Source organism: Pseudopipra pipra, chromosome 6, assembly GCF_036250125.1.
Source record: "Pseudopipra pipra isolate bDixPip1 chromosome 6, bDixPip1.hap1, whole genome shotgun sequence".
NCBI lineage: Eukaryota > Metazoa > Chordata > Aves > Passeriformes > Pipridae > Pseudopipra > Pseudopipra pipra.
In genome coordinates this window covers 27,742,069-27,769,266 of record NC_087554.1, presented here as the reverse complement: position 1 = coordinate 27,769,266, position 27,198 = coordinate 27,742,069, and the positions used below count along the sequence as shown (strand labels likewise).

At 39.3% G+C, this 27,198-nt stretch overlaps 1 protein-coding gene across 4 annotated transcripts; it reads right to left on the bottom strand.

The window, feature by feature from the left end:
- Positions 1 to 1,595: 1,595 nt before the first annotated feature.
- GANC (glucosidase alpha, neutral C) lies at positions 1,596 to 27,193 on the bottom strand. 4 transcript variants are annotated; one of them, XM_064658128.1, is made up of 25 exons: positions 26,954 to 27,193; positions 25,782 to 25,844; positions 24,176 to 24,284; positions 22,507 to 22,634; positions 21,808 to 21,990; positions 20,915 to 20,960; positions 19,489 to 19,555; positions 18,014 to 18,110; positions 17,273 to 17,453; positions 16,253 to 16,406; positions 14,956 to 15,191; positions 13,833 to 13,959; positions 12,854 to 12,933; positions 11,836 to 11,979; positions 11,354 to 11,450; positions 10,875 to 10,976; positions 10,184 to 10,427; positions 8,457 to 8,521; positions 7,832 to 7,908; positions 6,548 to 6,622; positions 6,020 to 6,133; positions 5,363 to 5,475; positions 4,546 to 4,649; positions 2,940 to 3,667; positions 1,596 to 1,913 (listed from the first exon to the last, which is right to left on the bottom strand). In XM_064658128.1, the coding sequence occupies exons 1-24, from the start codon at positions 26,980 to 26,982 to the stop codon at positions 3,558 to 3,560; spliced, it is 2,745 nt and encodes a 914-aa protein (XP_064514198.1). In that variant the 5' UTR covers positions 26,983 to 27,193; the 3' UTR covers positions 1,596 to 1,913; positions 2,940 to 3,557. The 4 variants fall into 4 exon arrangements, with proteins under 4 accessions (XP_064514198.1, XP_064514199.1, XP_064514200.1 ...); XM_064658130.1 differs by lacking the exon at positions 1,596 to 1,913 and adding an exon at positions 25,027 to 25,160 and having other exon boundaries at positions 3,474 to 3,667; positions 26,954 to 27,093; XM_064658129.1 differs by lacking the exon at positions 1,596 to 1,913 and having other exon boundaries at positions 2,692 to 3,179; positions 26,954 to 27,162.
- Between the last annotated feature and the right edge of the window lie 5 nt (positions 27,194 to 27,198).

The following is a 27,198-nucleotide window of genomic DNA, read 5'->3' as shown; positions in this document are numbered from 1 at the left end:
AACCCGTGAAATCTAAAAATAACTACAGGCGAAGAGAGAGGGAAAATGAGAGGGAGGGGGTTAGTGAGATGGTGTCAAACTTCTGTGCAGCTTGTGCTGAGGCCAAGCAAGTTCCTGGGACAAGTTTTGTGTGTAGGCTGACTCCTGGTGGAAGCAGTTCATATTTTTCTTAACTAGATAACAGTGAAACTGGAAGCTACACACCTGCTGGCTTTGGAACGTTATTTATGAGGTACTGCCAGGCAATAATCTCATCCTGCCACTCATAAAGGAATTGCTGTACTCTACTTGTTTCTACCCTTTGCTGTGGAAAAGATATAGAAACATATTTACTACTAGAGAGGATTATCTAAAGACACACTCCTAATGGTGAAAAAGGTGGTAATTTGATGCTACTGAGGTCAGCTCAATACCTGCCCTACCTAGGGGTAGGTCAATACCTACCCCTAGAGGTTTAGTTCCTCTAGAAAGCAGCTTGGCAGCATTAAAACTCACCTGATAGTAGCTACCTCCCATATAAAAGGCATCCTCTTGTGTAAGGGCAGAAAAGTTTATAAGGGGCCTAGTGTGGAAACTGGGCTGTTCTCTGTGTGTTACGATATACCAAAGTTACAGGAGCCATCTGACTCTGCAATGCAAGTAGTATGATGCAAGGGCCTTTCACTGCACAGCTTCAGCAAAGATGCTCATTTTGCAGCCTGTGCATATGTTCTTTCTTTCATATTCTCCCTTTCTGACCAATATAACAGTACATCTGTTTATTCTCATATACAGAGCTCTGTTTCCAGAAGAATTGTCAGTGGGAGAGATCTGACATTTGACAAACTCCTTGTGGGCTACTGGGGAGGATAAAGTGAATGATTAGCAGTGGGTTTTGTTTGGTTTTTTTTCTGTTGGGATGGTCATCAAGTGTCAGACCTGCTGCTACTGCTATAGCTAACAGTTCAGACAGTGACTGCATGTGGAATGGCAGGTGGACATGCACTTCTCAATTCTAAGCCAATGCTGCTCTTTAGGTATGTTCAGGAGTTACACCTGTTCAAAATACAATTTCTCCTTTTCTTATTTGTTACTGGACAGGTGGTTTTGTTATGGAGTCCTTTTTTTGGTAAGAAACAGTAGTTTCTTACAGAGCAAAAATGAACTAATCTTTAGTAAACTAATCTATGATGTTAATATTGCTAGTTAATTTTAATGAAGTTTTCTCTCCAGTTGTTTTCACTAATTTATTTCAATTATTTCTTTTGTAAAGATATACTAAAAATTTATTTCTTCAATTATGGCATAAATACGTGGATAAGTACGTGAGTTACTACAAACAGCAATATAAATCATATTCTTTGACATTTATTTCCTCAGATCTAAAGACATGACTGCTATGATTTTGAGCAACTCATTCCTAATCAAATCCATAGAAGTTATGCACTTCATACCACTGAAAATTTGACCCATGACTACTTACCATGGTGCAGATATCATATTGAGGGCCAGAGTATAAAAGCTAGTCATTTTAGCATTCACTTTAACCAGATACCCCTGGAAGAATACTCGGTAGTGATTCTCAACAGCAGAAAGAAAGTTGGAAGGAATAAGGATTGTAACTCGCTTCGTTTTTACTTTATTTCACTTTCCAACTTGAGAAAGAGCAGTTAAAATATATCATTAAAATGCACCAGACAATAATTATATCCTGTCAGAAGCACTGCTATGCTTAAACATATTCAGAAATCATCAATTAAAGCTTAGAAGCTGATAGAAAAATAGTGTCTGTCTCTCTTTTCACAGACACAAAAGATGTTTTTGCTACTGTTCTACCTGGCTTAACTCAGCTGCATTAAACACAACAGTATTTATGTTGCCAGTTCCTGGAGCGGAGGCTCACATGGTCTCCTAGGAGGTGCTGACAAACAGCTCTGCAGAATGAAAAAGAAAGACCTTAAGGGTCTGGTGGGGAGCAAGCTGCACTTGAGTCGTCAAGAGTGGAACACTCAGTTTGCTCTCACATTTGCTATTCCCAGAAATCTGTCCTGCAGAGGACAAACAGCAGCAGGTGCGAATGACTGACTAAGCACAGGGAACTTAGTAATGTTATGTTGGCAAAAATCGTGACTATCCCTTTCTGTTTCCTATGAGTTAATTTACCAATGTTTTTAGAAAATAGCCCTTTGTCTTACTAAAAGAAATTAAGTAAACTATGTCCTTTTATATTCAGAAACCCAACTGATGGCATGTTCAGTTTTGACTCAAAGCAGACTGGTTTTAAAATAACGTAGTTTACAAATGTAGCAAATGGAAAGGGCAAACAAACTGTAGAGCAATGGCAGCCCGTGAAAAGGGATGCCTAGTATGGAAAGGCCTGAGGGAACGGGCAGGATGTAGTGGATGTGGGACTCAGGATGTCTCCTAGTTTTGCAAGGGAAGCAAGCATCAGGACAAACCAGTTCTGTTTGCAGAGATGGTGTGAAAAGGAAGCAAGGGAAAATTAGGCTGGCTTTGTAACAGAATGGGAGAAAAGCATGAAGTGGGATGGCTAAATGTAGAATTAATCCCATTATTATTAAACTGCTCCATAAATGCCAAGCTCAAATCTCAGCCAGATACTAAAAACTGATCAAGACAGTACTAAAACATGTGTAAAGGAAGCTAAACCTTGGCAAGAGCTGGAAGATGTGGAGGAGTATAGCTGCTTCCCTGCCAATTCTTTCCTAATAAAAGACTTTTTTTTTTTAAGTAGTACTTGCAGATAGAGGGGAGCAATAACATATAAAATGTTTCCATGTGAGTATAGCTGCTATCCTAAGTCAGTACTGCAGTTAATGTGGACCTGTGCCTTTTCGAAATCCAAGTTTCAAAGCCAGCTGTGGGACAGCCTTCTGCACTGCCATGTCACTGTCTTCTACTATTGCACAACTGACTGGCACAACCTATTCAAACCTTACCTCCAGTGACTGAACTGTTCAGCAAGCCTGTTGTTCGCTTTCCAGTACAGACCAGCTCATTTTGTGTTGTCATAAGGACTGGAAAAGGGAAGTGTCTGTAATCACACAGGGTGGCTCCTTCTGTGTTTGTTTTCACAAGGCAGCTTGCAGGCAGAACTCTGGTGATAACCTCTGCATCTGGCATATCTACTGATGCTGCTTGTCAAACTGGCCCAGATCTCTTCTCAAGTGCTCCAGTCTCTGAATAATAGGATTTCCAAATACTTACATTAAGCCCTGTACCAATGAGCCCCAATTTCACCCCCTCAATTCATGATTTTTTAGTGCAAGTGAAGGCAGAACTGAAGCTTACTGCCTAACTAAAGCTAGCCTGGAGCAAATGGTATTTAGCTTATTTCCCCAAAGATACAATCCTAGTGATATTGCTTTTGCTGAATAGAAGAGCTATCCAAGTTTAAATTAGTGCTTTAAAAGAAAAATTGTAGGAAATGTTAGTTTGGGGAGTGTCAGTGGAAAAAATATTTGTTGACTTGATTGGATTCAAGTGAATGTTTTAAGTCCTCCCAGTTTATTTCTCCTCAACCTCTCAATGAATTGCTTCTCTGAAGAACTTGTGTCTCAGTTGATACAAATCTCCCAGTCAGCATCAACACTCAGGGCTAAGTTTCCCAGTGTCAGCGCAGAGGTCTTCGTATCATATGTGAAAACCACTTCCTTTTCTTTCCCACCTGAACAGGATAAGAGAGTTTACTATTTGATTTATGAAGAACTCTTCTGAAACACAGTTACATATGACCCTCTCCAGTTTTTAATTCTGACTGACCCTGCCACTGGTGGAAAGAATCGATTAAAAAAGAAACAGAAGACAAATCTGCCCAGAATACACATAAGAATGCAGCAGAACTGGAAAATAATTATTTCTCTTTTTCTGATCTTTCAAACTATGGTACGTCAAACTGTGGTACTATTAAAGGATTTTTCAGAAAAAAATAACCCTTGTTTCTGCATAGGTTTCCCTCCAGACACCCCTGACAGATAGAGGCAGAAAGTCCATTTCTCCATGACTCCCAAAGTGAAGGGACATGCCTCAAAATCAACCAGAAATCAGAAGCTCTTTCTTGTAGATGCCACTGCCTATCCATATGAGATCCCTCACAACTTCTAGAGAGCCCCACATAAGTAAAAACTCCAGAGCTTTTGAATAAGCAAGAAATCTGTTTTTGTCTGCAAGTTTCCTGTTCTAGACTAGGCAGGTTTACAGATCTGAGCAAATGGGCCTTCATTTGAAATGCTATCTCTGGTCGTGTTCCGTGCAGGGCAACATTGTCTGAACTTGTTAATTCCAAACCACTTTTACTGATATATCTATTGCCTTACAAAGCCAGTGTGCTTCAGTTCTGCATGTAATAAGAGTAGTGAATAGCTGCTGGCTCCTTTCACTAAATTCTGTCCTTGATACCAAAAAAGTAGCAAAGAAAACTAAACAAAGAGGCTTTGTATGCTATAACACTTCCATTACAGAGCTGCCAGTTTGACATCTCTAGTGAATGGCCGCAGAGCAACAGGATTTCAAAGAACTGTAGTAAAATAGAAGTCAGTTCATTACCCTTGGAACTGGCTGTCACAAAAGTGGGTTGCTTTCCAAATCCCAGAACTATCACCCGCTCAACCACACATGAGGTTTGGTATTGTCCGCTTTCATCGGCACAGCTGAAAAAAGAAAATTATTTTATATACATTAGTTTTTGGCCAACAGTAGAGGTTCAGTATCATACAGAGAAAGTACTACTTTGGTCTCATCCTGAAAGTTCCCTATACTGGTTTCCTTTCCTCTATTTACCTTTCTCTGTCAAGTGACATACAAGATTCAAGCCCAACTCCCTGCTCCTTCCGAGACTACCTAAAATTAAATCATATGAATAAGAGCATCATCCAGATGTGTCTTGAACTGTGATAGGCTTAATGCCTTGACCACTTCCCTGGGAAATATGTTCCAGTAACCAACCACTCTCTCACTGCAGATTATGTTAGAAAAATACACCTTAGAACAAAAACCACTCCAGGTGTTGCCTACTTGCAAATGTCCTGGTTTACCTTCTTTTGTCTCTCTGATAGGCTTTACCCTTTCTAATGACTTTCTTTGTACTTGAGTAAATCTGCAGAATCTCTAATTTGACTAGACTGAAACAATATGACTAGACTGAAACAATATGAGACAACTCAGTATTTCATGTGTTGCTGCCCCTAGACTTACGCAGAATATTGTTTATCTCTGCAGTTTTATGACAGATTCTGCACACTCTGGGACTTCACTAAGAAGTAGATGACACTAATACTGCTACATTTGCAAGAATGCCTCATGAACTAGAAAAGACATTTCCAGTGACAATGTATGGGTGGCTTTTGTCCACAACTGCTGTTACCTGGAAGTGAGAATGTTCTTGTGGAAAGTGAATTTCCGATATAGGAACTGCTTCTTGTGGAGGTACTGAAATGAATGTCCATCATCTACATAGAGCTCACCTATGGCACAGGCCTGTGAAACACATCAGATGGAGCACAAATTAACAGCAGTTTCTAGTGCTGAACAATGAAACTAAAAATGTCTCACTATATGTTACGTTTCATATTGAAGATGTGTGTTTATTTTTCTTTAGCAACTTGTATCCCTGGAAGGCTCAGGCAGTCCAACTCTGAGAGTGCTGGACATCTTGGTTTTGTAAATGGATGCCGGTGTCAGGTGTCACCTCATTTATTAGAAAAGACAGTTGCAGGAAGCTCTCTCTCTATGTCCAAGAGGAAGCTTGTGGCCTGCTCAATCTCTGCTCCTTCCTCCAAGGGACTCGATGAGGGCTGAGAAAGGTTAGAAAAATGTTCTGCCCCTGCTGTACTCAGACAGCCTCACTTTGAAGGAAGAGTGCAGGAGAGGTGGAAGGCCCCTCAAATTGCAGAAGTGGAGAAGAGCCACTGGGCATACAGATGTAGATACCATTGTGCTGCTCAAATAGGCAGTAAGGGCCTACAAAGGTCAGATGGAGTAGAAGACATCTTTGTAAAAAGGGAACACTATCTCTAAGTACCTCTGTGTCCAAGGCCACATGGAGTTCATAAGAAACATCTATCATCCATTCAGTGGATTTCCCAGCTGCGGTCTTCAGAGGTATCACAGTGCCCCCCCGTTGGAACACAGGAAGCTGAGAAAAACAAAGCCAGGGTAGAAAGGTTCATATACTCTGATCATATAATTTTAACATGGATCGGGAATAGCTGAAGTTTGCTCTTATCAAAATTTAGAAGTGAACTTCTACCACAAATATATAAAGACAATGATTCAATTAACAATGGGAATAGTAGTAACTTTCTGTATGTGTATAAGCAAAATAATTTTGCTTGGAAGAGTCACCCTTACATCACCTCACTTTACTACCAGGACACAATAGTGTTCTATCTAGCAATAAAGGAGATGGGACTTTTTGAAAACAGCTATTTTAGGTTACATTTCTACAAAGAAATTGAAATGTCACTTTTCTGATTATGATTATTGACAAAACAAAAGCTAAGGTGTTTTTTCTGCTCAAAGGAAGTAGCATTTTAAAACAAAAACATACATTCTCTAGTGTTACTGGGATCTTCAGAGTGCCTGCATCTTCCATTCGTTTAAATTTTCTGAAATCATACCAAATCTAGAAAAAATGGAAAAATAATGAGCATGACATCTATGGCAAGATTTTTTCCCTCTGCAGATGCAGTTACTCTCCTGCTTAACCTGTCACTATTCCTAACAACCTATTTGATGTGCAAGAGGAAACATTCACTTTTCAATTAAATGACCTTTTGGATGGAAAGAATCAATTCTCATTCCTGAAGCAGAAAGATAATCTGATCTTTTCTACAGTTTGCATAATATCTTGTATGTCTTAAAGCATCTGGAACTGCAAAATAATGAAACACTTTTTTTAAAAATCTAATTTTTGAAAAAGTATATTTATATTGAAGTGAAAATTAACAACAAAGTTGCTAATAACAGGTGACAAAAAAGAGCTGCACCTGAACTTCCCACACACACTTGCCAGCAGGTTTAACTGCTTTTAGTGTGCAAGCAGTCAATTCCCACAGAGATCTTGATAAAAATATTTTTCTTGTTTGGAGAGCCTAGTCTGTTTTTCTCCCTACACTGAGAAGAATTCTACATGTCCTCAGGTGCCCTAGTGGAGTCACAAGGCTCTGCATGGTCACACACCTCCCTTTGTTGTTTACCCTCTAGAGTCTCAGGCTTTCCCTTAGGAACTATTTTCCCCAAATTATTTCCCTTCCTCCACCTCCCAGCTGCTGTAGCATTAACACTCTTTGTAGGAGTGGACGACTGTGCCATCCTGTGGATAAATACTTTTACTTCAGAGAGGAACTGATCTCTGTATATGTCAATCTTTGTTACACATGTCCCAGGCTACTGAGACTTGTATTTCCTTGTTAAAATTTTCCCTCCCCACAGCTTCCCTCTGATTTCCTTATGACCTTTCTTCAAAGTTCCCTTTTTTCCACATAAAAAGTGAAGTTTAACCCAAAAAGAAATACATGAAAAAAGGAAATTGACAATTTAGTGAAGCTGTTTTATGGTGTTCAGTGAGAAGCAGCAAGCCTTGAGGGAACATTTAAATTACAGGGAATCTGAGATTTGTGCAGCAGCTCTTGGAAAAGCAAGAAAGTAAATTTCCAGTGAGCCAAGCATGCAAGGTATTGAGGTGGAAGGAAGGGTTCAGAATGGCTCAGGATGGCTGGCCAGCACTTGGCATGGCGGCAGTGCTCAGCAGTTACAAGAGGGGGAGCTGGAAGGTTCCTGCATAAAATACTTCTTTGGGCAGAGCAGCTGAGCAGTTCATATTCATCCTTACCTCCTCTGACCCTGGAAGCAGAACATTCACTGTCTTGGCCTCTTTCTCTGTGACTGGATGCACCAACAAAGCATTTCCTGGAAAAAACCCATGAACATGGCTGTGGTCCTCAAGGCTGCATCTTGCCAAAGCAGAAACTGTGTGCTCTGGGGTTTTCAGCCTCCCATAACCATTTTAGGAACTTGCTTGGGCATGCCATATGCTTAGGTTCACTTTCTACTGGAAAAAATGGCATGTGTAAGGAGCTGATGGCTATCTGACTTCAGCAACCAGCCATACCGGAGTGAAAAACAATCATATTTGGGTGGTAGTTGTTTGCTACTGCCATTTTTGAACAGACTATGGTCTTAGCTGCTACAGTGAACTTTCATGTTTCAGGTCAAACCCAACCATGTTTTTTCAAAGTGACTAGTGAGATAAAACTCAATTTTTGCATCTCATATGACCCCTACTTTCAAAGTGCTGTTAAAACCAAGTCCTTTAAAGATGTCTCAAGTTCTATATTCAATTACAATATAATTTTTTAAAGTCTTGGGCAGAATTTTTGTGTTTTCTTTCTGTTATGCATACTTTACCACCTCAAAACTATTTAAGTCAAATTTCAGAGAATAAGACACCTGCTTACCCAGCATGTACTCATACTCCACGTCAAAAGTTTCTGTTTTTCCTGGAAACTCTACCCAGAGAGGCCTGTAGAAAGAAAGATAGTGGAATTCAGTTACTTTTTCCTCTCCAGTCAGCCTATTCAAGTCCTTCTGGCATTTTCAGGCTCCATTTTCTCCCTCTCTTTCCAAGGTAGTTACCAAGAACTGAAGATAGGGCAAAGTTCTCTTCTGTGCCAGGTGACTCGAAGTACCCCTTTGAGTGATAAAGAGTCCCCAGTACAACATGGCTTATGACACTCCAATATACCTATGACTTCATCTCCTGCAGCCTCATTTTCTTCCCTCCTGCCTTCTTCCTTACAAACTTGCACTACTTCTACCTTCCTTCTAGCAAAGGAGAGATGAATGAGCCTTTCTGATACAGTGTACCAGCAATGCTGGCAGCTGATGAGCTAGTCCCTGCAGCATAGTTTTTCCTGTTCTCAACAGCTCACTGCTGCTTCTATAGCAAGTCTCCTCCCGGTCACACCTGAAAAACCTGCACCAGAAGTTAATTTTCAGTCTTTCTCAAAAACAGGAGTTGTATATTTAAAGTCTGAGAGATTATGACAATGATAGTTCATTGAGAGACAGGGTCTGGGTTTCCTTACACAAAAAGCCTGGCTCACCTTCTTACTCATAGGCATCCACTTGTTCACTGCAGCCCTGCTCCTCATGTGCTTGCTAATGAGACACATTTTCCACTCTGCTTGTCTTAGTGAGAAAATATCATGTTTCCTCTCTAATTCTGTACCTACTGCACCAAATTTAACACAATAGAAGTGTTATTTAATATTGTGGGCAATTCACATGTCAACATAAGCTTCACTTCAAGAAAGACAGAAACCCACTGTCTATATCAGCGCATACAACAGGTGCATCTTGGCCTATATATGTGCAAATCATCTTCAAAACCCAAATCACTCAACCGTTCCCAAAAACACCTTTATGTTTTTAAAACTTAGGAGATGTATCTGTATAACAATATGTAAAGGTAAATGTGGTGCGAAAGAACAGTTCTAGGGCAACCTCGAAGACACAGAAATCAATACCAGGGAGATTACTGACATTCATCTCTTGTTGAAAGAATTGCTGGATTCAGTTCCATTGAGGCACACTCTTAGAGGTTAGAGAGCAGCAGAACAAAAATTTATTTTCTAATTTCATTTCTGTTCTATATTATTAGATACTCTGCTAAGAGAAACATTAGAAGGGATACTGCAGACATAAATTATAAACTTATTAATGTGATGTAAGCTTTTAGAACAATAACGATTAAGCAGTAACAAGTATTTTCATAAGGGGCAAAATGGCATTTACATATTTAGGTCAGCAAGTTCAGAGTCCATTAAGCACTGTTTTATGTACTGGTTGGACTACTACATAATGTTCTTTATCATGACGGGAAGTTTGAAGTCTACAGTATTTTAAAAACATGTTTAAAGACTGTGAAGTGTTTATTGAATTAGTGTGTTCCAGGTGTCATTTGGAAAAAAAAACAAAACATATAATTTTCCTCTGAGAACCCTAGCAAAGCTTGCAGAATGCATGAAAATAGAATCCACTATTATTATAATTTTTGTGTGTGTTTTTGTAATTTTTTAATACTCAAATAAGCAATCACAAAAGTAAGAGAGGCTAATTGAACTTCCCTTCTCCAAGTAACTTCCTGAAGATAATCACTAAATCTCCTGACTTATGTTCTTACCTCATAACTGGTTCAGCCGCTGTGTGTGCCCGATAGAACAGTGTGTATAAGTAAGGCAGAAGGACGTAGCGCTCTCTAATGGCTTTCCTGATGATCTGGGTGTTCTTCTCCCCAAAGAGCCACGGTTCTCGCCGTTTGCTCTCCATGTTAGAATGACCTCTGAAGAAGGGCTGGTAGGCTCCAGCCTGATACCAGCGAACAAGTAATTCTGGTTCTGGATCTCCAATAAACCCTCCCACATCAGCTAGATATTGCGCAGACAAATAAAAATACACATTTTTGGAAATCATTCTGAAAAATGTGAAACTCTCCTCTAACAAACATTCCAAGTGTATAAATCCATGCATTTCACAGTGTGCTCGCTGTTCTGCTCGGTGTAACAAGTTATCCTTTAAAAAAAATCTCAAGAGAGCTTTTGAAGGCTGAGTACCTTTCTCAGTGACAGAGGACTGTCACAATGATGCTACAGAACACCACCTGAGGACTGCTGCTCCAGATGGACACGAACATCATGTAAGAGCCAGCGGAGAAATGATGATGACAGCCAGGTTTCAAGCTTCTGAAACCAGACTGATCTGTGAAACTGTCTGGAAATGCACTGGACTGTTGAGCTTTCCACCATCTGTGTTGAAGTCTACATTGGGAATACAAGCTTGGTGACACCATTTATGCTTAGTGAGAAACACATTACCTCCACAGAAGGAAATCCCTGCCAAGCTGATGGTAAGAAGCATTGGAATGGATATTTTCAAGTAACTCCACTCTGCTGTGTTGTCTCCAGTCCACACTGCCCCTGGAAATACCCAGTTTCAGCATTATGCAGGAAAATCAAGCGTATACTTCAATTTATGCTTGCAGTTAAGGAAAGAAGACAAGAATAGACATGAACCACTTTTGAACTGCTGTACATTGGAACCTTTTTTTTCTTTATACATACATGTTCCTGAAATATGCAGTAAAAAGCAGGCAGTGGTTTGCCACAGGACACAGGTTGTTATTCTGCCTTTAACTTGTACATGCTTTGCTAGCCTTTCCTGATTTTTTTAATCACTTGCACTCTTATGAGCTCACCATGTCAGTATTTCTAAGACAATTTCTCTCCTCTCTAAACTCTTATCCACCAAACTTAATAGAACAAAGCAGCAATGAAGGCGTTCAGCTAGTCCTTACCGTACTTCTGTGATCCAGCAAAGAAAGATCGTGTGAGGACAAATGGCCTCTCTTTTCCTGAAGAACGTCTGATGAGTCCTTCTGCAGTTGCCATTTGCTGAAAATCATGAATATAAAAGCCAGGAAGATGAACTCTTTAATTAGGGTATTTTCTAGACTGCCTCTTTAGCCCTTCCAAGTGAGAAAAATTAAGAACCCACAAATAATACCTATTATTAAAGCAACAAATTCTTATTAGAATATAATTGAATGAAAAAATATTAATATTGTGTAGTCACAGTTGATGTAATTTACATTGTTATGGTAGAAAGGCACAGATGTCACATTTTCTTGTGACCAATCACATAGTTTATTCCAAATATTGCAATATCCAGCACAGCAGAATCCTTGATGAAGGCTACAGAATACCTAGTACTGTGTAAAGTACCACATTAGACATACTCCATGGGAGTGACTGCTGTTTGTGTCTCCAGATACTCTACCTGGTAGAATCCATAGAGGTTGTGTACTTCCCGATGCTCCCAGTTATTGTAGTGCACAGCATCTTTCTGCATTGTTAGTTCTGCCCCTTTGAAGACTGAAGGCTCATTCATGTCATTCCATACAAAGAGGATATTAGTGGATCCCTGTAACACAGGGCTGCAATTAGGTCATGACAGAGCCATTGCTGTGACTTAGTGTGTTTATCTCTAGTGGGTGTCAGACCAGTCTGGGGTGTGACTAGAAATAGCAGCAGTAAAGCAAGGTATGGTAATTACACTTCTGAGGTCACTTGAAAGCTGCCAGTTGTTCATCTCATCTCTGTTGGAGGCCCTTCTGGTCAGGGTAGCAGCCTGCAAGCCCACTTGACTTTTGCAATTCTTACAAACTTAGTAGACACTTGCTATTTCTGCCTTCTGGTGAGGGAAAAGAGGCAGGGAAAAGAGAAGTATTAAACAGATATGAGGAAAAATCAGAGAAGGCCAGAGGTGAAAAACTGGAGAGGAAAAGCAGCCTGGGAAATATGTACCATGCATGTCTACTAGGAGAGTGGTTTCAACAACTCCACTGCAAACTAGAACTTTGGGGCAGGGTGGGGGAACTGGAGGTGTCCAGCAGTGGTTGCTCAGACACTTTCATCACTAGGCAGGACGGTCAGAATAAAGTGACTATGAGCTATGAGAGAGCACTTCCACATTGCTCTTTGTGTGCTATCACGGTAGTAAAAGCTGAAATAGCAGCAGCTGGATTAGATTATGCAGCAGGTGATTCTTAAAGTGCCTGAAGTTTGTCCCTTCTACTGCTGCAACTAAGTGAGCACGTCCACGGATTTCAACTGTCTTAGTTTAGACAAGTCCCTGGAGAAAATCCTTCTATGGTGCTTCAGCTTATCAAGATATTTTCCTCTACATTACAATAATACAGCTACAAAAGCCAACAATTTGCTTAGCCAGTATCTTCTTTTTCTTCTCCATTTTCAGGCTTTCTGGGATATGTAGATCAGAGCAAATAATTACAAACCTTGTATGTTTTGAAGGCAAATTGATCTGCATACCATTTTCGCACTTCAGGATTGGTGAAATCCAGGTAGCAAGAGGAACCTGTGGATATGGGAGATCCCAATTATTTACCTGATTTTAAGAGCATTGTCTTTGCACTTAAATACAGTGGCCTAAAGCTACAATGCTTTTCACCAGCAGCAATAATGTAGTCACTATTGTTTCTGAAATAAAAGCTCAAGAGCAAATTCCAGGCTGACTTGGAACTCAATACACCCCTTGCCCTATCAACACATGTAGATCCTGGAGGTCTGAAGTTCAGCACCCTTTAAGGATGACTGCTAACAGTCTGAAACATGTTCAGATGTGAACAGGAAGCCAGGGAAAGAAAACATCCCTGGTATTTTGAACTCAAACAGGAAAGCGTCACTGAGAAGCTGAATAACTACATTGTGCCATGCTACCAGAAGTTGTAACACGTCCTTGAATTTTCCCATAATTGCTCCTTTGCCAGGACTGTGAGCTTCCTGTCTGTAAAGAAGTGGGACAACCTGCTTTGCCTCTACCCAGTGAGATCTCCTTAAGAAAAATAACATGTCAAATCACTATATTATGATTGAATCAAAGGTTCAGTACCAGGGGTTCACTTAATTTCATCCAGCTTACATAAGCTGTGCTCACTGCAACAGATCAGACTGCATTTCTGTATCCAAGACAAATTTCGAAGAGGAATGGCTGTTCTCATAAACAAATCCAATTTTTTTAGTTCTAGGCACTGGTTCTATCTGCAGTTTCAATAGATGTAACAGAGGATGTTATACAGCTGAGGCAATTAGAATATGACTATATCAAAGAAACCACAAAGTATTTGAAATTATTAATATTTACAAAAAATGCAAGGAATGTAAGACTTTAATTCTGCTTCCATGGATACCAATTAAAGTATTCTGCAAAATTTTTAAAATAAACAGCTAAAATATGGAGACAGAGTAGTTTTTTACCTGACCAACAGATGCCCTCAAAATCTTGCCCATTTCTGTCTTTCACAAAATATCCCTTGTCTTTTGCCTGTGAATACAGGGTATATGTGGGATCAACCTTAATGTGTGGATCTACAATGACGACAAGCTGACAGGATAAGAAAATAAAATCATCATTAGCATCAATTGTGCTTAATAAAACAGTAAGAGTTCACTTTTGATAAAAGGCAGAGAATGATTTCACCTCAGGTAAAAAAGACAGCTGTGTCACTAATTTTAAGAAGCAGCTACCAGTTCTTGTATATACTGTGCTAGACTTACATATATTTATAAGGAGGGCATGAACTCATGCTTACCTCTCTGAAATAAAGGACAAACCCCATTGTTTCAGGTAAAAGCAAGTATCCCAACCCCTAAAAACACTGTGTTTTTTCACTGCTGTATTCTGTGAATGGGAAAATATCTGCCTTACGTGTTCATGTGCCTGCTTAAAATCATATGCCTTAAGATGTTTAAATATATTTTAGTTTGTGTAGGATACAACAGCAACAGATACTGTACTTTGTAGTTATTTTCTGCTGCCTTTAACTGCTTTGCTGCATAGCTGACAAAGTACTATAAATCCAATGACAGAGAGATTATAAAACTTGAATGCTATTTCAACACTTCCCCATTCATTGACTTTTGGTGAAGATCAATAATTAAGCAATTCTACAACTTGAAGATATTGTCTACATTTTAATACCTCTATAATTATAAGGAAAATATTTTAGCTGTAAAAGCAGAAACACAAAGCAAAGCTGAAGCAAGCACAGCAACTACCAACAGTGAAAGCTCATGTCAGGAAGAAAAATTTTCTGCTGTGTCCATCACAGCACTGAACTGATTCTGTAAGACAGAGCTTCACATGAGTCAAACTTAGCCTGACAGTCAGGATACACAACAAACTACAAAATAAAATGGCATGAAGAACTGAATTAAACATGATAGCTTGCACGCTGTAAGCATCACCAGACAGCAACAGAGTCTAATTTACTCTGTTGTTGTTAAGCTGTTTTCAATATCTGAAGTACTTAGGTTAAAGCTAGACTGGGTAGACTCACACTACAGAGAAATATTTTCTTTCTTCCTGTTATGTTTTTACCTTGCGTTTTTTCTTCTTCAGATGTTCTTGCATCTTTCTGGGGTTCTGGAATTTCTTTTTGTCCCAAGTAAAATACCTCTTGCCATCTGTGTGCTCTATGTCCAGCCATATCACATCATAAGGAATGTCATGTGCATCAAAGCCAGCATCTACTGCCTTGACATCTTGCTCATCCTCATAATTCCACCTGCACTGATGGTAGCCCAGAGAAAAAAGGGGGGGCAGGGCTTGAGTGCCTAGGAAGAGTATATGAATGAAGATAAAACTGTTAAAGTCCTTCAAGAATTTATCTAGAGACTCTAGAAAAAGTTAACATGATTAATATGTGTCTCTCTGGAGCTAGAGAATGCTGGCCTAAGTTCTTCATACCAAAGTGACTAACTCTTGAAATAATGAGCATTACAATGAGCTCAACAGTCAGAAAGAGCAAAGGGCTGTAATGATAAAATGAGAGTGAGAAGGAACTTGCTGTTCCATGATGCTGAACTGTTATTCCAGTAACCAGTATAATTTTATTCTTTATCTTTTTCTAATACATAATATTCCAGATTAGTTTATCTGTCATTAATGCAAACAATTACACAAATTTTAATCAGTACAATGCAATTTCTGTGACTACTTGAGTAGTGTAAATAGGTCCACAGGTGCTACAGTACAAGGAGAACCACTGGAACTGAAATTGCTGGAAATTTTTAAAATTAGCAAACACGTCTGTGCAGCAAAGAAACATTGCTAACAGACTAAGGAACTACCATGAATATTTAATTCTCTTTAGTACACAAAGAATGCTGCTTTCATAAAATGTTAGTCCCCTTTTCTCCATTTTTTTTACTCTCTTCCTGAGGCTCTTGTTTCTTTCCTTTCCCATATATGTATGGGGATGTATTTCCTTCCCTAAGGGGCACCCTGGACACTTACCTATCTTATTTCTCTAGTGTCCAGGACACATTACTTCATAACTTCAGTCTTTTCACATTATAAGGTGGCCTGTCTTAATGGTGACTGGCAGTTTTAGCCCCCTTTATCTCCCCTCTTCTTCTAAGGGTGCAGTTTCAGATAGCAGTAATTATACTGGCTTCTCAATTAGGGCCAAGTTTGACCAGCTGCAAGTGCTAGGGAAAACAAGGACGGAAGCCAGTCTTCACAAAGTACCAGCCTTTGCTCTACACACTGCAGCTTGGGAACAACTGCACACAATGGGCTAGGTAAATATTAACCTGCTCTTGGGTACAGCATGTTCCTCGGAGAATCTCCCAGGTAAACGCGCCAGACTGACTCCAATTATGTGAGTTAGTACCTGTCAGTTGTGCAAACTGCTTGAAGATATCAAAGGCAGTGGGTCCCATCAGCAGGAAAACATCAATGATTCCGCTTTCTGACATCCAGCGTACATCAGTTAGAGGCACTGCTCTCTGCTTAGCAGTCTCTGCAGCAGATCTAGATGACATGTGCTTTGAAGGAAACCAAGGTAAAACTGAATCTCTCTCTGCCAAACTTTTATTCAATGAAGGAGCAAAGACGGAAATACACAAAATTCACTAACACATACCTGGCAGGTATTAGAAATACACACTGAATGTTTCTTATATATCCTTCACAAATCCTTTACCTTGCATACTGCTTATACAAAGTAGAGCAATAGTTAATGAAGAAAAATGGGTAATGAGGGGCAAAATAATTAAAACTTTTCTGTAATTACAGACTATGCATTTTCTGTTGGATCTTTCAGTAATATCTATATCTTAAATAAAAAAGAAAATTAATAATTTTAACCACATAATGCAGTGCTGGAAAAAAGCAAGATTTTCCTTTTCCTCATTGTTTCAATTTTAACAGAATTCATGTTTGTGTTTCAAGAGTTTGAGTGAATTTCTTTGCCAAACATTCTATGTTTCTTGAAGGTCAATTACATTCCACAGAATGAGACTGCTTAGCAGAAATGTGTGCCAATACCAAGAATTTAAAAACTTTGAGAAATTCCTTAGATACAAGAGATTGTCAAGATTTTTGTCCACCCTTTCTTCTGCCTGCTACATACACCTGTGTAGATCTTTTCTGCATATTTCCTCTTTGCCTCCTCCTGTAGACCTGTTAAGATACAAGATCTACAACTCATCTCTTTGTTCTTTTCAGCGGCTTAATACAACAAATTTAGTACCAGGGAGAACAGGAGGAAGAGACTGACAATTCTTCATTAGGGAGCAAAAGATAAATCTCCAATAATGTTGTTACATTCCTGTACTGAAGTGCCCTGTACTTCCTGCCCTGAAGTGTTTTCTTTTGTAATTAAATTCTGAGGAAAGCGAATCATTCTCACCTCAGCTACTGCCTTTGTACTAATATCCACCAGCGTTTCTGAAGAGTTCAGCCAGAAGATCCCTGAAGTTCTGTTAGGCTTGTGTGCTAAGAGAAGGGGCACTGAACCATAAATGCCTATTTTATCATGTATCTTGTGGCCGAAGATATCCAAATTATAAAGCCGGTAGGCATCACCATCACTAGGACAAACAAACAGATGTATTTATTACGTATAAGCATCCTGCAGCAGGCCAATTTTAACTCTATTGCCATTCCACTAAACTTGGTGAATACTTGGTAAGCACTCTGTATTGTGCCTTTTGTTTGGCATCCAGAGCCGAAATATGGGCAGCCTAGATTACTGCTTCTTTGCTTTGGTCCTCGCTATCCGAATCAAACAAGATTTTTGCTGCCAGTGAGACTGTTTGCTCTAAATCCTAAAATATGATTTCTGAACTCTCTCATCGAGTTGCTCTTTTAGGAGTTCTGCTAAAACATGACTGATCCTGAAGTCCAGAAAAAACTGAATGGAAAACCGAGGGACAACAGAAGAGGCCATTTATGAAATTACAGAGCGGAAAGGGAAAGCTGAACAACTTACTCTACATGGATAGTGGTTTGCTATATAATTAATCTAAAATATACACTATATGATATACATGTCTCAAGCTGTTGTCTGCATTAAAGTATTAAGACAATGTTATAGCTCTCCTCTACAAAAAAACTCCAACTGCACTCATTAGCAATCTGGCACCTTTACCTGGTGTTTTTGAGAAGAAGTGTTTCTGCGTGTTGTGGTATTCCATAAACGTGATCATATCCATGTAAAGAGAAGTCCATGCCCACAGAACTGGGACCTGTGGAAATAACATTAAAGAGAACAACATAGAGTGCCATGCTCAGGCTTATCTGAAAGCAACAGAGCAGAGCAACCTAACTGGATAAAACAACTGAAAGTTTCAATAATTAACTCCTTCATACTTCTTTTCAACTTCACTTCCATTATTACTTTTGTTTCACAGAGGTAATGCCTTAAATAGACTTTATTGTATTTATTTTGGTTTTGAACTTCTTAAGAACATAAAATGAATCACTTTAACAGAACCTCCCCCCCAAACAAATCCACATAATCATGGGCCACTTCTTTATTCTGCAGTGAAAGGTTTAAAATTATCTCCTGTTTCTATCCCAGTACATAAAAGCCAAACTTTGCAGCACAGTGGACTTCAGAGTCTGAGCTGCCTATTTCCCACCGCTCTTCTCTTCAGCCTCAGCCAGCAGATTAGCATGCACAAGAGTCCCTACCAGTGATATCATCTTGTCACAATACTAAATCCAGGGCAACTTTTGGCAGGTGACCAGAGATCCTGTAGACTGACAAGCAGTGGCTTCAGGATCAGAACCTGACCACATGGACTTTATTCCTCCAACACAGAAAAAACCATGATGCTGGCCTAATACATCAGATACAGCATGAACAACAGAGACAACAGCTTCCTGCCCTCTCTGTCTTGATTGTGAACTGAAGAAGTTTCTGTCACCAAAAGGAATCGCTTTCAGACCCCCCTCTCCCTACTGCAGCTGCTGGGTAGTGCTGGTTGCTATAGAACTCTGAATGATAGTGGTAATGAACAAAGCTAACTAACTTAATTAAATACAGAATACAATGAGACAGACAGCAGATGGTCATACATTTTGGTAATTGATAATTTAAATTGTATTTGAGCTACTGCTCTCATGTGTATGTAACCTCCTTATCTCTTAGGATTGCTCAGTATTTCCTTTTGTAGTCCTCACTTAAAAAGAGTTTCTTTGTGCCAATTATTAATGCTTAGATATCATGATTTCTGATATGTCATGAGAATAAACTACAGGTGAAATCAATCTTATGTACTAAGAAAAGAACATACAAAGAAAATAATGTATTATATACATGTACACTCAGACAACACAGATAGTGTTATACTGTGTTCAGAAATGGCACAGTGAGTTGATGAAACAGATCACATTGACTGGGTTCCCTCTTGAACAGAAATCTAATGAATATTTGCAGTACTTTTATCAAATTTGTTACCCATCACTGATTTCTGATTAAAACAAAGTTAAGACAACTGAAAAGCAGGAGCAAGTGAGACACTGACAAATTTTAAGCAGATAAACAGAAAGCAGACAGACGAATGAACACAGATTTATACAGAGCAGTAAAGCTGTTTTCAGAACTACACTAAGGCTTACCATGAGCTTTGATGTCTAAGAAACTGCCAAATTTCTCTCTCCAGAGACCTAGATCCTCTTGTTTTTCCTGCACAAACAGAAACAGCTAAGTCTAGCAAATGGAACTGCTCACATCATGTATTTCTAAGAAAAGTATGTTTTTTCATGAGGCTTATACATTGTTAACTACTTTTTTGCCAATTATGGTTAATACAAATAAATCCAAACCCCACTTAGATTCTGCTGCAGCAATTTACACTGCCAAACTGACGTGCACGTGTTGCACATATGGCATCTGCTACAGCATAAAAGTAATACCCGAGGTCTTGGATAGAATCATAGAACGATAGAATAGGCCATTTTGGAAGGAGCCTCAAAAGATCATCTGGTCCACCATTTAATGGGAAAGGGAGCCTAGATGAGATTATCTAGCACTCTGTCTAAATAAATCTTGAAAACCAGAAGTGATGGGGACTATACCATGTCCCTGGGGAGGTTCTTCCAGTGAGTAATTATTCTCACTGTACAAATGGGTTTCTTCTGGATGCTGAATACGTTTATGAAATGCAAAACTGCATGGATAGAACCAAACAAGAAAATCCATACAAATAGAAACCAACCTACTCCCCCAAACAGTTAAGGTCAGACAACAAAAAAAACTCTCCAGACACTCGGGAGTCCTGTGTGTGTAACTGATAGTTTTAGCCTCCTTGTGTCCTGTCATTCATTGTCCTAGAACTTCCACTTTTTTTAGCATGTTTCCTAGTTTTCTTTTCTACATTCATCCCAGAATAAGCGTGGCCTCTTGCAGCTGTATGACTGCCCTGGCAGAGCTCAGAGCTTAGACATAAATAAGCTGAAGGCACATAGCTCTTGCCATTTACAACAGGATAGCAGAATAAGCAGCCATCTGCTCTACGGAAGGCTAAAATTATATCCCAGACATAACTCAGCCTCTTCAGAAAAGTGCAATGTGCCTCTATGCACTTCCAGGACCTGGTATTTTTTCAGAGAGAATCTTACTTCTGTATTAAGCCTGAACATATGTGGAGGTGTAGTTTTTGACTGTTCTTTTGAAACTCTCTTTGCAAGGAACAGGGAATTTGAAATGACCGAATATCACCACAAAACTCCCTTTTACATATCTACTCCAGATCAAATAAGAGAACATAAGAGAAAGAAATTATTAATAAAAAGGCTACGGAAAAAACATTTTTGTGCTAGATCTACCTGAGTGATGCCTTCTACAGACTTGGTAAAACACATAAATCTTCACTGAACTAAGAATTTGCAAAATATCTCAATAGGTATACCAGGTCCTTTTTGGATTTCACTGGAAAGTGGTTAGACTATATTTGTAAATGTAGTACCAGGTGATGTGAAAATGCGATTTTAATTCCTTTTTTTACAAAACATTCATGCTGCGATTGCAGTAAGTATGAGTTACCTTAAAGTAATCACTTGCTGCCTCCTCACTTTGTGCTGTAGGTTTTCTAGTGAACACAAATACACAGAAATAATCAGGTTATTGTTAATATAAGCATGGATTTCAAACAGAAAACTTGAATAGTCCTATGCATTGCTTTATACATTATCTAAGAGTTTTGGTGCTTGACTACTCTGAAAATTGATTTCATAGCTGAGAACTTTAACTTGCGAACAATTTTAACATTCAATGCCTTAAAATAACCTTCACTCAATATTCGAGTTAGGTTGACTTCTTGGCCTTTCATGTTTATTTCTATCTGTATAAGCACTTTACTGACCCAGAAGATCCTCACTTGCTTATCATTCTGGTTTTGAAATAATGCTCTACAGGAGATACACTTGCTATGCTCTTTTTCTAGTCATGACATGTCCTGCACTGTAGTTTCTCATCCTTCCGGCACTTTGCAGTGTGATTGACCTGTCAAATCTTGCAGCTACATGGCACATTGTAAGTTGAACAAAACTTGACTTCAAGAGCTTATAAAGTGAATAAAACTTACCTAAAGAGTAAGTTTAGTGATAAAAAAGATGAAACTAATAACCTCATCATACTACTATCACTCATTCTCAAGAAATACAAGGGGTACCAGGATACTTTAGTGTTTTACAGAATTGGCTATTAAATGAGGTTAGCATTTTGCACATGGCTGCTGCAAGGGATTAAAACAGTCTGCAGATAGTCGATCTGGAATTTGTTTGTTAAAACTTCATATACTTACTAAACTTACAAAGTAAAAGAGAACACAGAATTTAATGCATAAGAACTTTCAGGAACTGCAATTCCATAGAATTGTTTATTTTCAGCTACAGCACAAGCAGCACATATGATGATGCAATAGACAGATACTGTACCTATCACTGGGCGGTGGTTGTAGGTGCTCAAAATATAACAACCCATTGGAATTCATGCTCATAACAGTCTCACCCTTGGACTGCAGCTCAACTTGGAAGGGGTCTGCTGTGACTTGAAGTTTGTAGTCCCCATTAACACTTGACAGTGCCAGAATACCTGCCTCCTTGTGGGATATGGACAGTCTGGCAAATGAAAAGCAACAACCGCAACATGTGAATCCACTGTAACTAAACAACAATTTGAAACAAAAGATGGACTAAGAATATCCGCATGCATTACACAAACCTCAAGGCTAATGTTGAGGCAAAGAATGCCTGAAATACATGCTGTGCTCGGGATTCACTGCATAGTGCAACAAGTGGCTACAGAACTGCTGTGAAAACTATCCAGAGCTTGCATTCCTGTCACATTAACATCTAATGCCTTAGGTAAAAACAATACATTGTAACAGGTAGGCTATTTTCTGATTGGGTCAAATAGCCTCAGGTTTCTTTTGTGTACGACAAAACTTCCTCCTATGTATTTAACATGAATTTTTGAAAGTAAATTAACCATATGCATTTTTATTTTTAATTCTTGTAACAACTTTGTATTGTAGAGAGACAACTGTACTGTGCGTAAATGAGGGACAAAGAAAAACACTTGCAAATGAAGCTGTGTAAGTTACTAAGGTGCTAAATCATCTTCCCATCACTTACCTCTGGGTGGTAGGTTCCTTTATAAGAACATCAGGAACTTTGTATCTTGCTCTGAGAGGTGAAGCCTCATCAATTTTAAGCCTGAAAATATTGCCTTCTATTTCATAAATTTCTACTTGTAGAAGAACCTGGGAGCAAACAAACAAATAAACTGTTAGTGATAAAAAATATCAACTTATTTTTTAACACAATATCACCAAACACTTACTGTCTGGAAAAAAATGAACATGCCTGCTTTCTGATTTAATGTTCTTTAGCACTGATGAGTAAAAATCATTATCCATATGAATTTACGCCAGCTAAATCTACTTCACCCCTTCGAAGAAGCAATGTTTTTTAAGCAAACTCTTTATCTTCAACTTACAAAGTGCACATAGCTGCAGTTTGCAGCTCTCTCCCCACAGCAACATGGAAAACAGCAACAGTGTACACTAATCTCAAGGTTAGTACAATTTCACTACTATGCTGTCAATGTAAGAGCGGTAAAATCCTGAGATGTGGACTTTTTGCAAAAACATCAGTGCTCTGTCTTCACTAGTATGCAAAGTGCTGACACTGATCAACTGTGTCAGAAAGACACCTAAAGAAAATGTGCTAATACTGCCCTACTCACTGTAATTTGCTATTTTTTAGTTCAGGGATCTGGGAAGTCACCCTATTCTAGAAAAATTACTTACTTTTCTTCCATAGAGGATCCTGACACCACAAGTCTGATTTTTTTCTGTTTTTTTTTTTTTTTTCTCCTTAATGTCTCCTCCTTTGAGACACAAAACTGGCTGAAGAATTTTAGCCTGATATCTTTTCCCACTATGTAGAAGCCAATCAATTCTGCTCTCTTCAAAGGCATGAAAGCATGCAAGAGCCATAAAACCAGAAGAAAAGTAGGTAAGACAGAAAAGATTCATTTGGAATTCCAGGCACTGCTTCCTAGGAAACATTTTACATTATGCTATCTTTGTATAAACCCCCAGATAGTCTAGGAAGCCACAGAATCTTCAGTCTTTCATATTCCTTAAAATCTAGACAAAAAATAGGCTCCTTTTTCTGTGCTGACTGAAAAGAAGGTTAGGATTAACAAGAGAAACAGAAAACACCTTTATGAAAAGTATCTACATAGTGTGATGGTTAGAGCATGGAATTGACTTGTAGTTTCAAACTCTCATAATCTGAGCATGGGTTAGGTTGTCTGTTCCCTGGGTAAATGTGCCAGCTGCTGTGCCATTAAATTAGAGAAATAGAAGACCCTCATCTTCCTGTTTGTCATCTTAATGCAAAGATGACTTCTTTTTTCCAAAAAACTGCCTTTGAGCAAACACAGGAATACAAAGGCATCTTGTCCTCTTATTCCATTACAGAAAAAGAATTTATTATTTCAAAATAGTGGAGAAAACTCTGAATTGAAACCATTTTTCAGCTAAAAAGACTTCTATTCACATTTTTCATAAAGCTATTAATTTTTTTTAAGTTCCTTAAAATACCTCTTTCTCTTGCACAGCCTCAAGCTGTCAAATAAATACTGACCAGTAAGGACATATTTAGGCTTATAGTTTGCATTATATCTTAAATATCTATCACTGAAGAATCTTAAAATCTGCAAACATTATCAGTCTTGTTGATAATATTTACTGCTCCTTCTGTAAGCACCCTCTTATGCAAGGTGGGATCTCACCTTAGTCTCCTCATGAATAATTTGGAATTTGACATTCTCATCACTTAATGTGACTGAATCCAACAATGCTCGATACGAGGATCTTCCAGGACATAACAGTTTCTGACGCCTGTCAAGACAGAAAGTTATTTTTGGTCTCTCTAATTCTTGTAGTTTATATCACATAGAGGGACATAGTACTGGTAGAAATGTTTACTTAATAATTTTGTCTTGATTTTTTTCAAATACAGTTATCAACACTTCAAGTCAAATTGGAAAAAAAGAAATATAGTTCTGAGCAGACAAATGTTTATGAATGAGATGTTAGAGGGGATTGGTCACTCATAACCACTCTATAAGTTTTTTTTTAAACAATAGTAGTCTTAATTCAAGTGTCCAATTAAATTCTTAGCTCTACAGTTACTGTTCTTTCATTGATCCCAGAAATTTCAGCTCAATAATCTGTTTTTCATTTTCTGTCATATATCTCGGCAACCCCGGTGAACAGCTTTTACATTCTGTGGTGATGAAGCAGTGTATGTTTGTAATTTGTAACCTCCTGAATACATACTGAGGAAATTGTTTCTCAACATGTCTGCTGACTACAGAGATTTGACTGTGGCTTTTGGCCCCAATAATGTTTTTAGGACAGAAACCCTGAAACAGAGGCTCTTTCAGCTGTTTGTAGAATGCTCCTTGCCGAGCCCAGGTTTTATGAACTATTTGAAGACAAGTGTCTTAGAGGCTACCATAAAAAGAAGCTTCTTCAGTAGTAAACTGATTTCATTTCCTTGCAAACAGGAACACAAATGTGAGCAACCAGTTAAAGGATTTCTTTTAAAAGCAGAGCAAAGGCAGGATCTGATACTTACCAATGTGCAGCAAACTCCTCCTGAGAAATTAGAGGTCTTATGTTAAATGGTGACATTCTAGAAAGTTTTGGTGTGAAAGGAGCTGTGCTTGCACTGAAAATTTTTTTTGTTGCTTGTTTTCTGAACATAAATTCCTGCAGAACAGATACGAATATCTGAGACTGTAACCCAGTACATCAGTGACTAACTGGTGTAACACTGGGAAATCATTCCTTTCAGTCAGGCAGCACAGGATAGAAGAAAACGGAGGATGGGAGGTAAAAAAGGTTGAGGAGAGGTATCACAGTTAGAAATAGGATTAGAAAGATAACATAAGGTTAGCTTTAAGAGACTAGTGAACTAGAATTTAGATTTGACACTCAATTCTGGCCAATGTACTTGCTCAACAGGACTGTAATCATGTATGCTATTGTCACAGACTAATGGTTTCTATTGAGTGTTTTGCTGTTTTGAACTACAGACAGTCAAAAAACATTCACATCAAGAAAACAACCTGCATCTGAGTGGAACTATAGTTAAAATATTGCTGGAGCTTAGTCAGATGAGAGGAGTGATTCTTTTGAATATTAAAAGAAGACATTTTGGATGTAAGATTACACCTTTTAAATATGGTGATTACTGTTTGCTGATAGGTGAGTGGAATGCTCACTTTGAAAGACAAATCCTGAAAACAGCACAATGTGTAACTACTTCCTGTATCTTTTAATATTACTAGTTTAAAAACAACCACCAGTCTACACTACAATTCTCCTTACCTGTAAAAAGCAATCTGGTTGCATTTCTTAAAGGTGCTTTTGTCCACAGCCTCATCTTGTACACTAGAAAGAGCAGAAAAGAGTTTACTTGTGTTCACCAAACACCTGCTGAATGATGAAATGTCAGGGTTCCTCTTCAAGACAGGTCAGGATTAAAGACAATGCAGAGAACTCTGATCCAACATAAAATGTGTTGAAATTTGAACTACTGTGTTGAGATATGGGAAGAACTTCTTACACATTTAGTTTCATGCTGAACCACTTCCTTTTAAACTTTGAAAGTTTAAGAAATGATTGAATCTATGACTAATGGAGCTGAATTTCAGCATGACTGAATTCTTGGGGGGTTTGCATTTTGAAGCCAGACCTCTCTCTGCAGTCATTACAGTTAATTATTATGTTCCAGTAAAAAGAATGGAGAAATAGGCAGGACTGGCAGAAAGGAAGAAATCCTGCACACTCCTCTTCTACCTTTAGTGGGACCGACAAGGAAGGGGGGCTTCTGATGGCCCTGCTGACAGCACTATGTTATCTCTAGGCTTGGGGTAACTTTTAAATCTATTAGATAGCACTAATTTTTTGGGTTGCCTGAAAAAAATGGGCTGCCAGTAGTGTCTATCATCAAAATACTTTCCAGATCATGCTAAATTCAGACACAGATGGAAGTGAATAAGGTATTAGTTTGGCAGACAAAGCACTGATGCTTATAGAATACTTACTAATTACATACATGCAACATAGAAAATTCAGGCGGCAGCCATCGAAATTACAATTACATCGAAGTTACAATTACAGATCCTGGATTATTATGGGAGATCTCACAGAACCCATATATTTAGACAATTTAGCCATTCCCATTTTTGCCTGAAGACACATACGTCCTTTCAGGTTTTGCTCCAGGTCCGTGGGACTTTGTTGCCGCATTTAAAACCCTGCAGCTCGCATGCCTTCCAGCGGTGCAGCTGTCCCGCTCTGCGGCCCGGGGCGCGGGGAGGCTTTGCCCGGGCAGGGCGCCGGGGACAGCATCGCCACGGCCCCGCTCGCCCCGCCCCTCACCCCCGGCACACTTGCGGGAGCCGGGCCCGCTCTCCACAGAAACCGGGGAGCCAGTCTGGCAACACCGGAGGAGCGAGGAGAGGATCGGCCAAGGAGTCCCTACCAGGCAGCGTTACCTGACTTCCCCTGCCGTGGCCGCCTCCATGGCGGGGCTGCTCCGAGCGACCCCCGCGGAGAGAAGGGGTGACAGCCCACTGGCGGCGGCAGGGCGCGGGGGGCTGCCCGGCGGCAGGGGCTGCAGCCGGGGAGCACTGCGGGACCCGAACGCGACCGAGTCAGCGAGTGACACCCGGAGGCGGTGACAGCCCGGGCCGAGTGGGGGAGCGGCTCCGCCCAGCGCCGCTCCCTCCGGCCCACGGCC

Bases quoted from the DNA above. Each gene is read 5' to 3' on its own strand.
- GANC (XM_064658130.1), bottom strand. From the start codon at position 25,805: ATGCAACCAGATTGCTTTTTACAG. The intron at 15,192-16,252 runs GTACTAACTCAC...TACTCTTCCTAG, and splicing joins GCAGTTTGCACAACTGACAG to GCACTCAAGCCCTGCCCCCC. The intron at 10,428-10,874 runs GTAATGTGTTTC...CGCAATATCTAG, and splicing joins AGGGATTTCCTTCTGTGGAG to CTGATGTGGGAGGGTTTATT.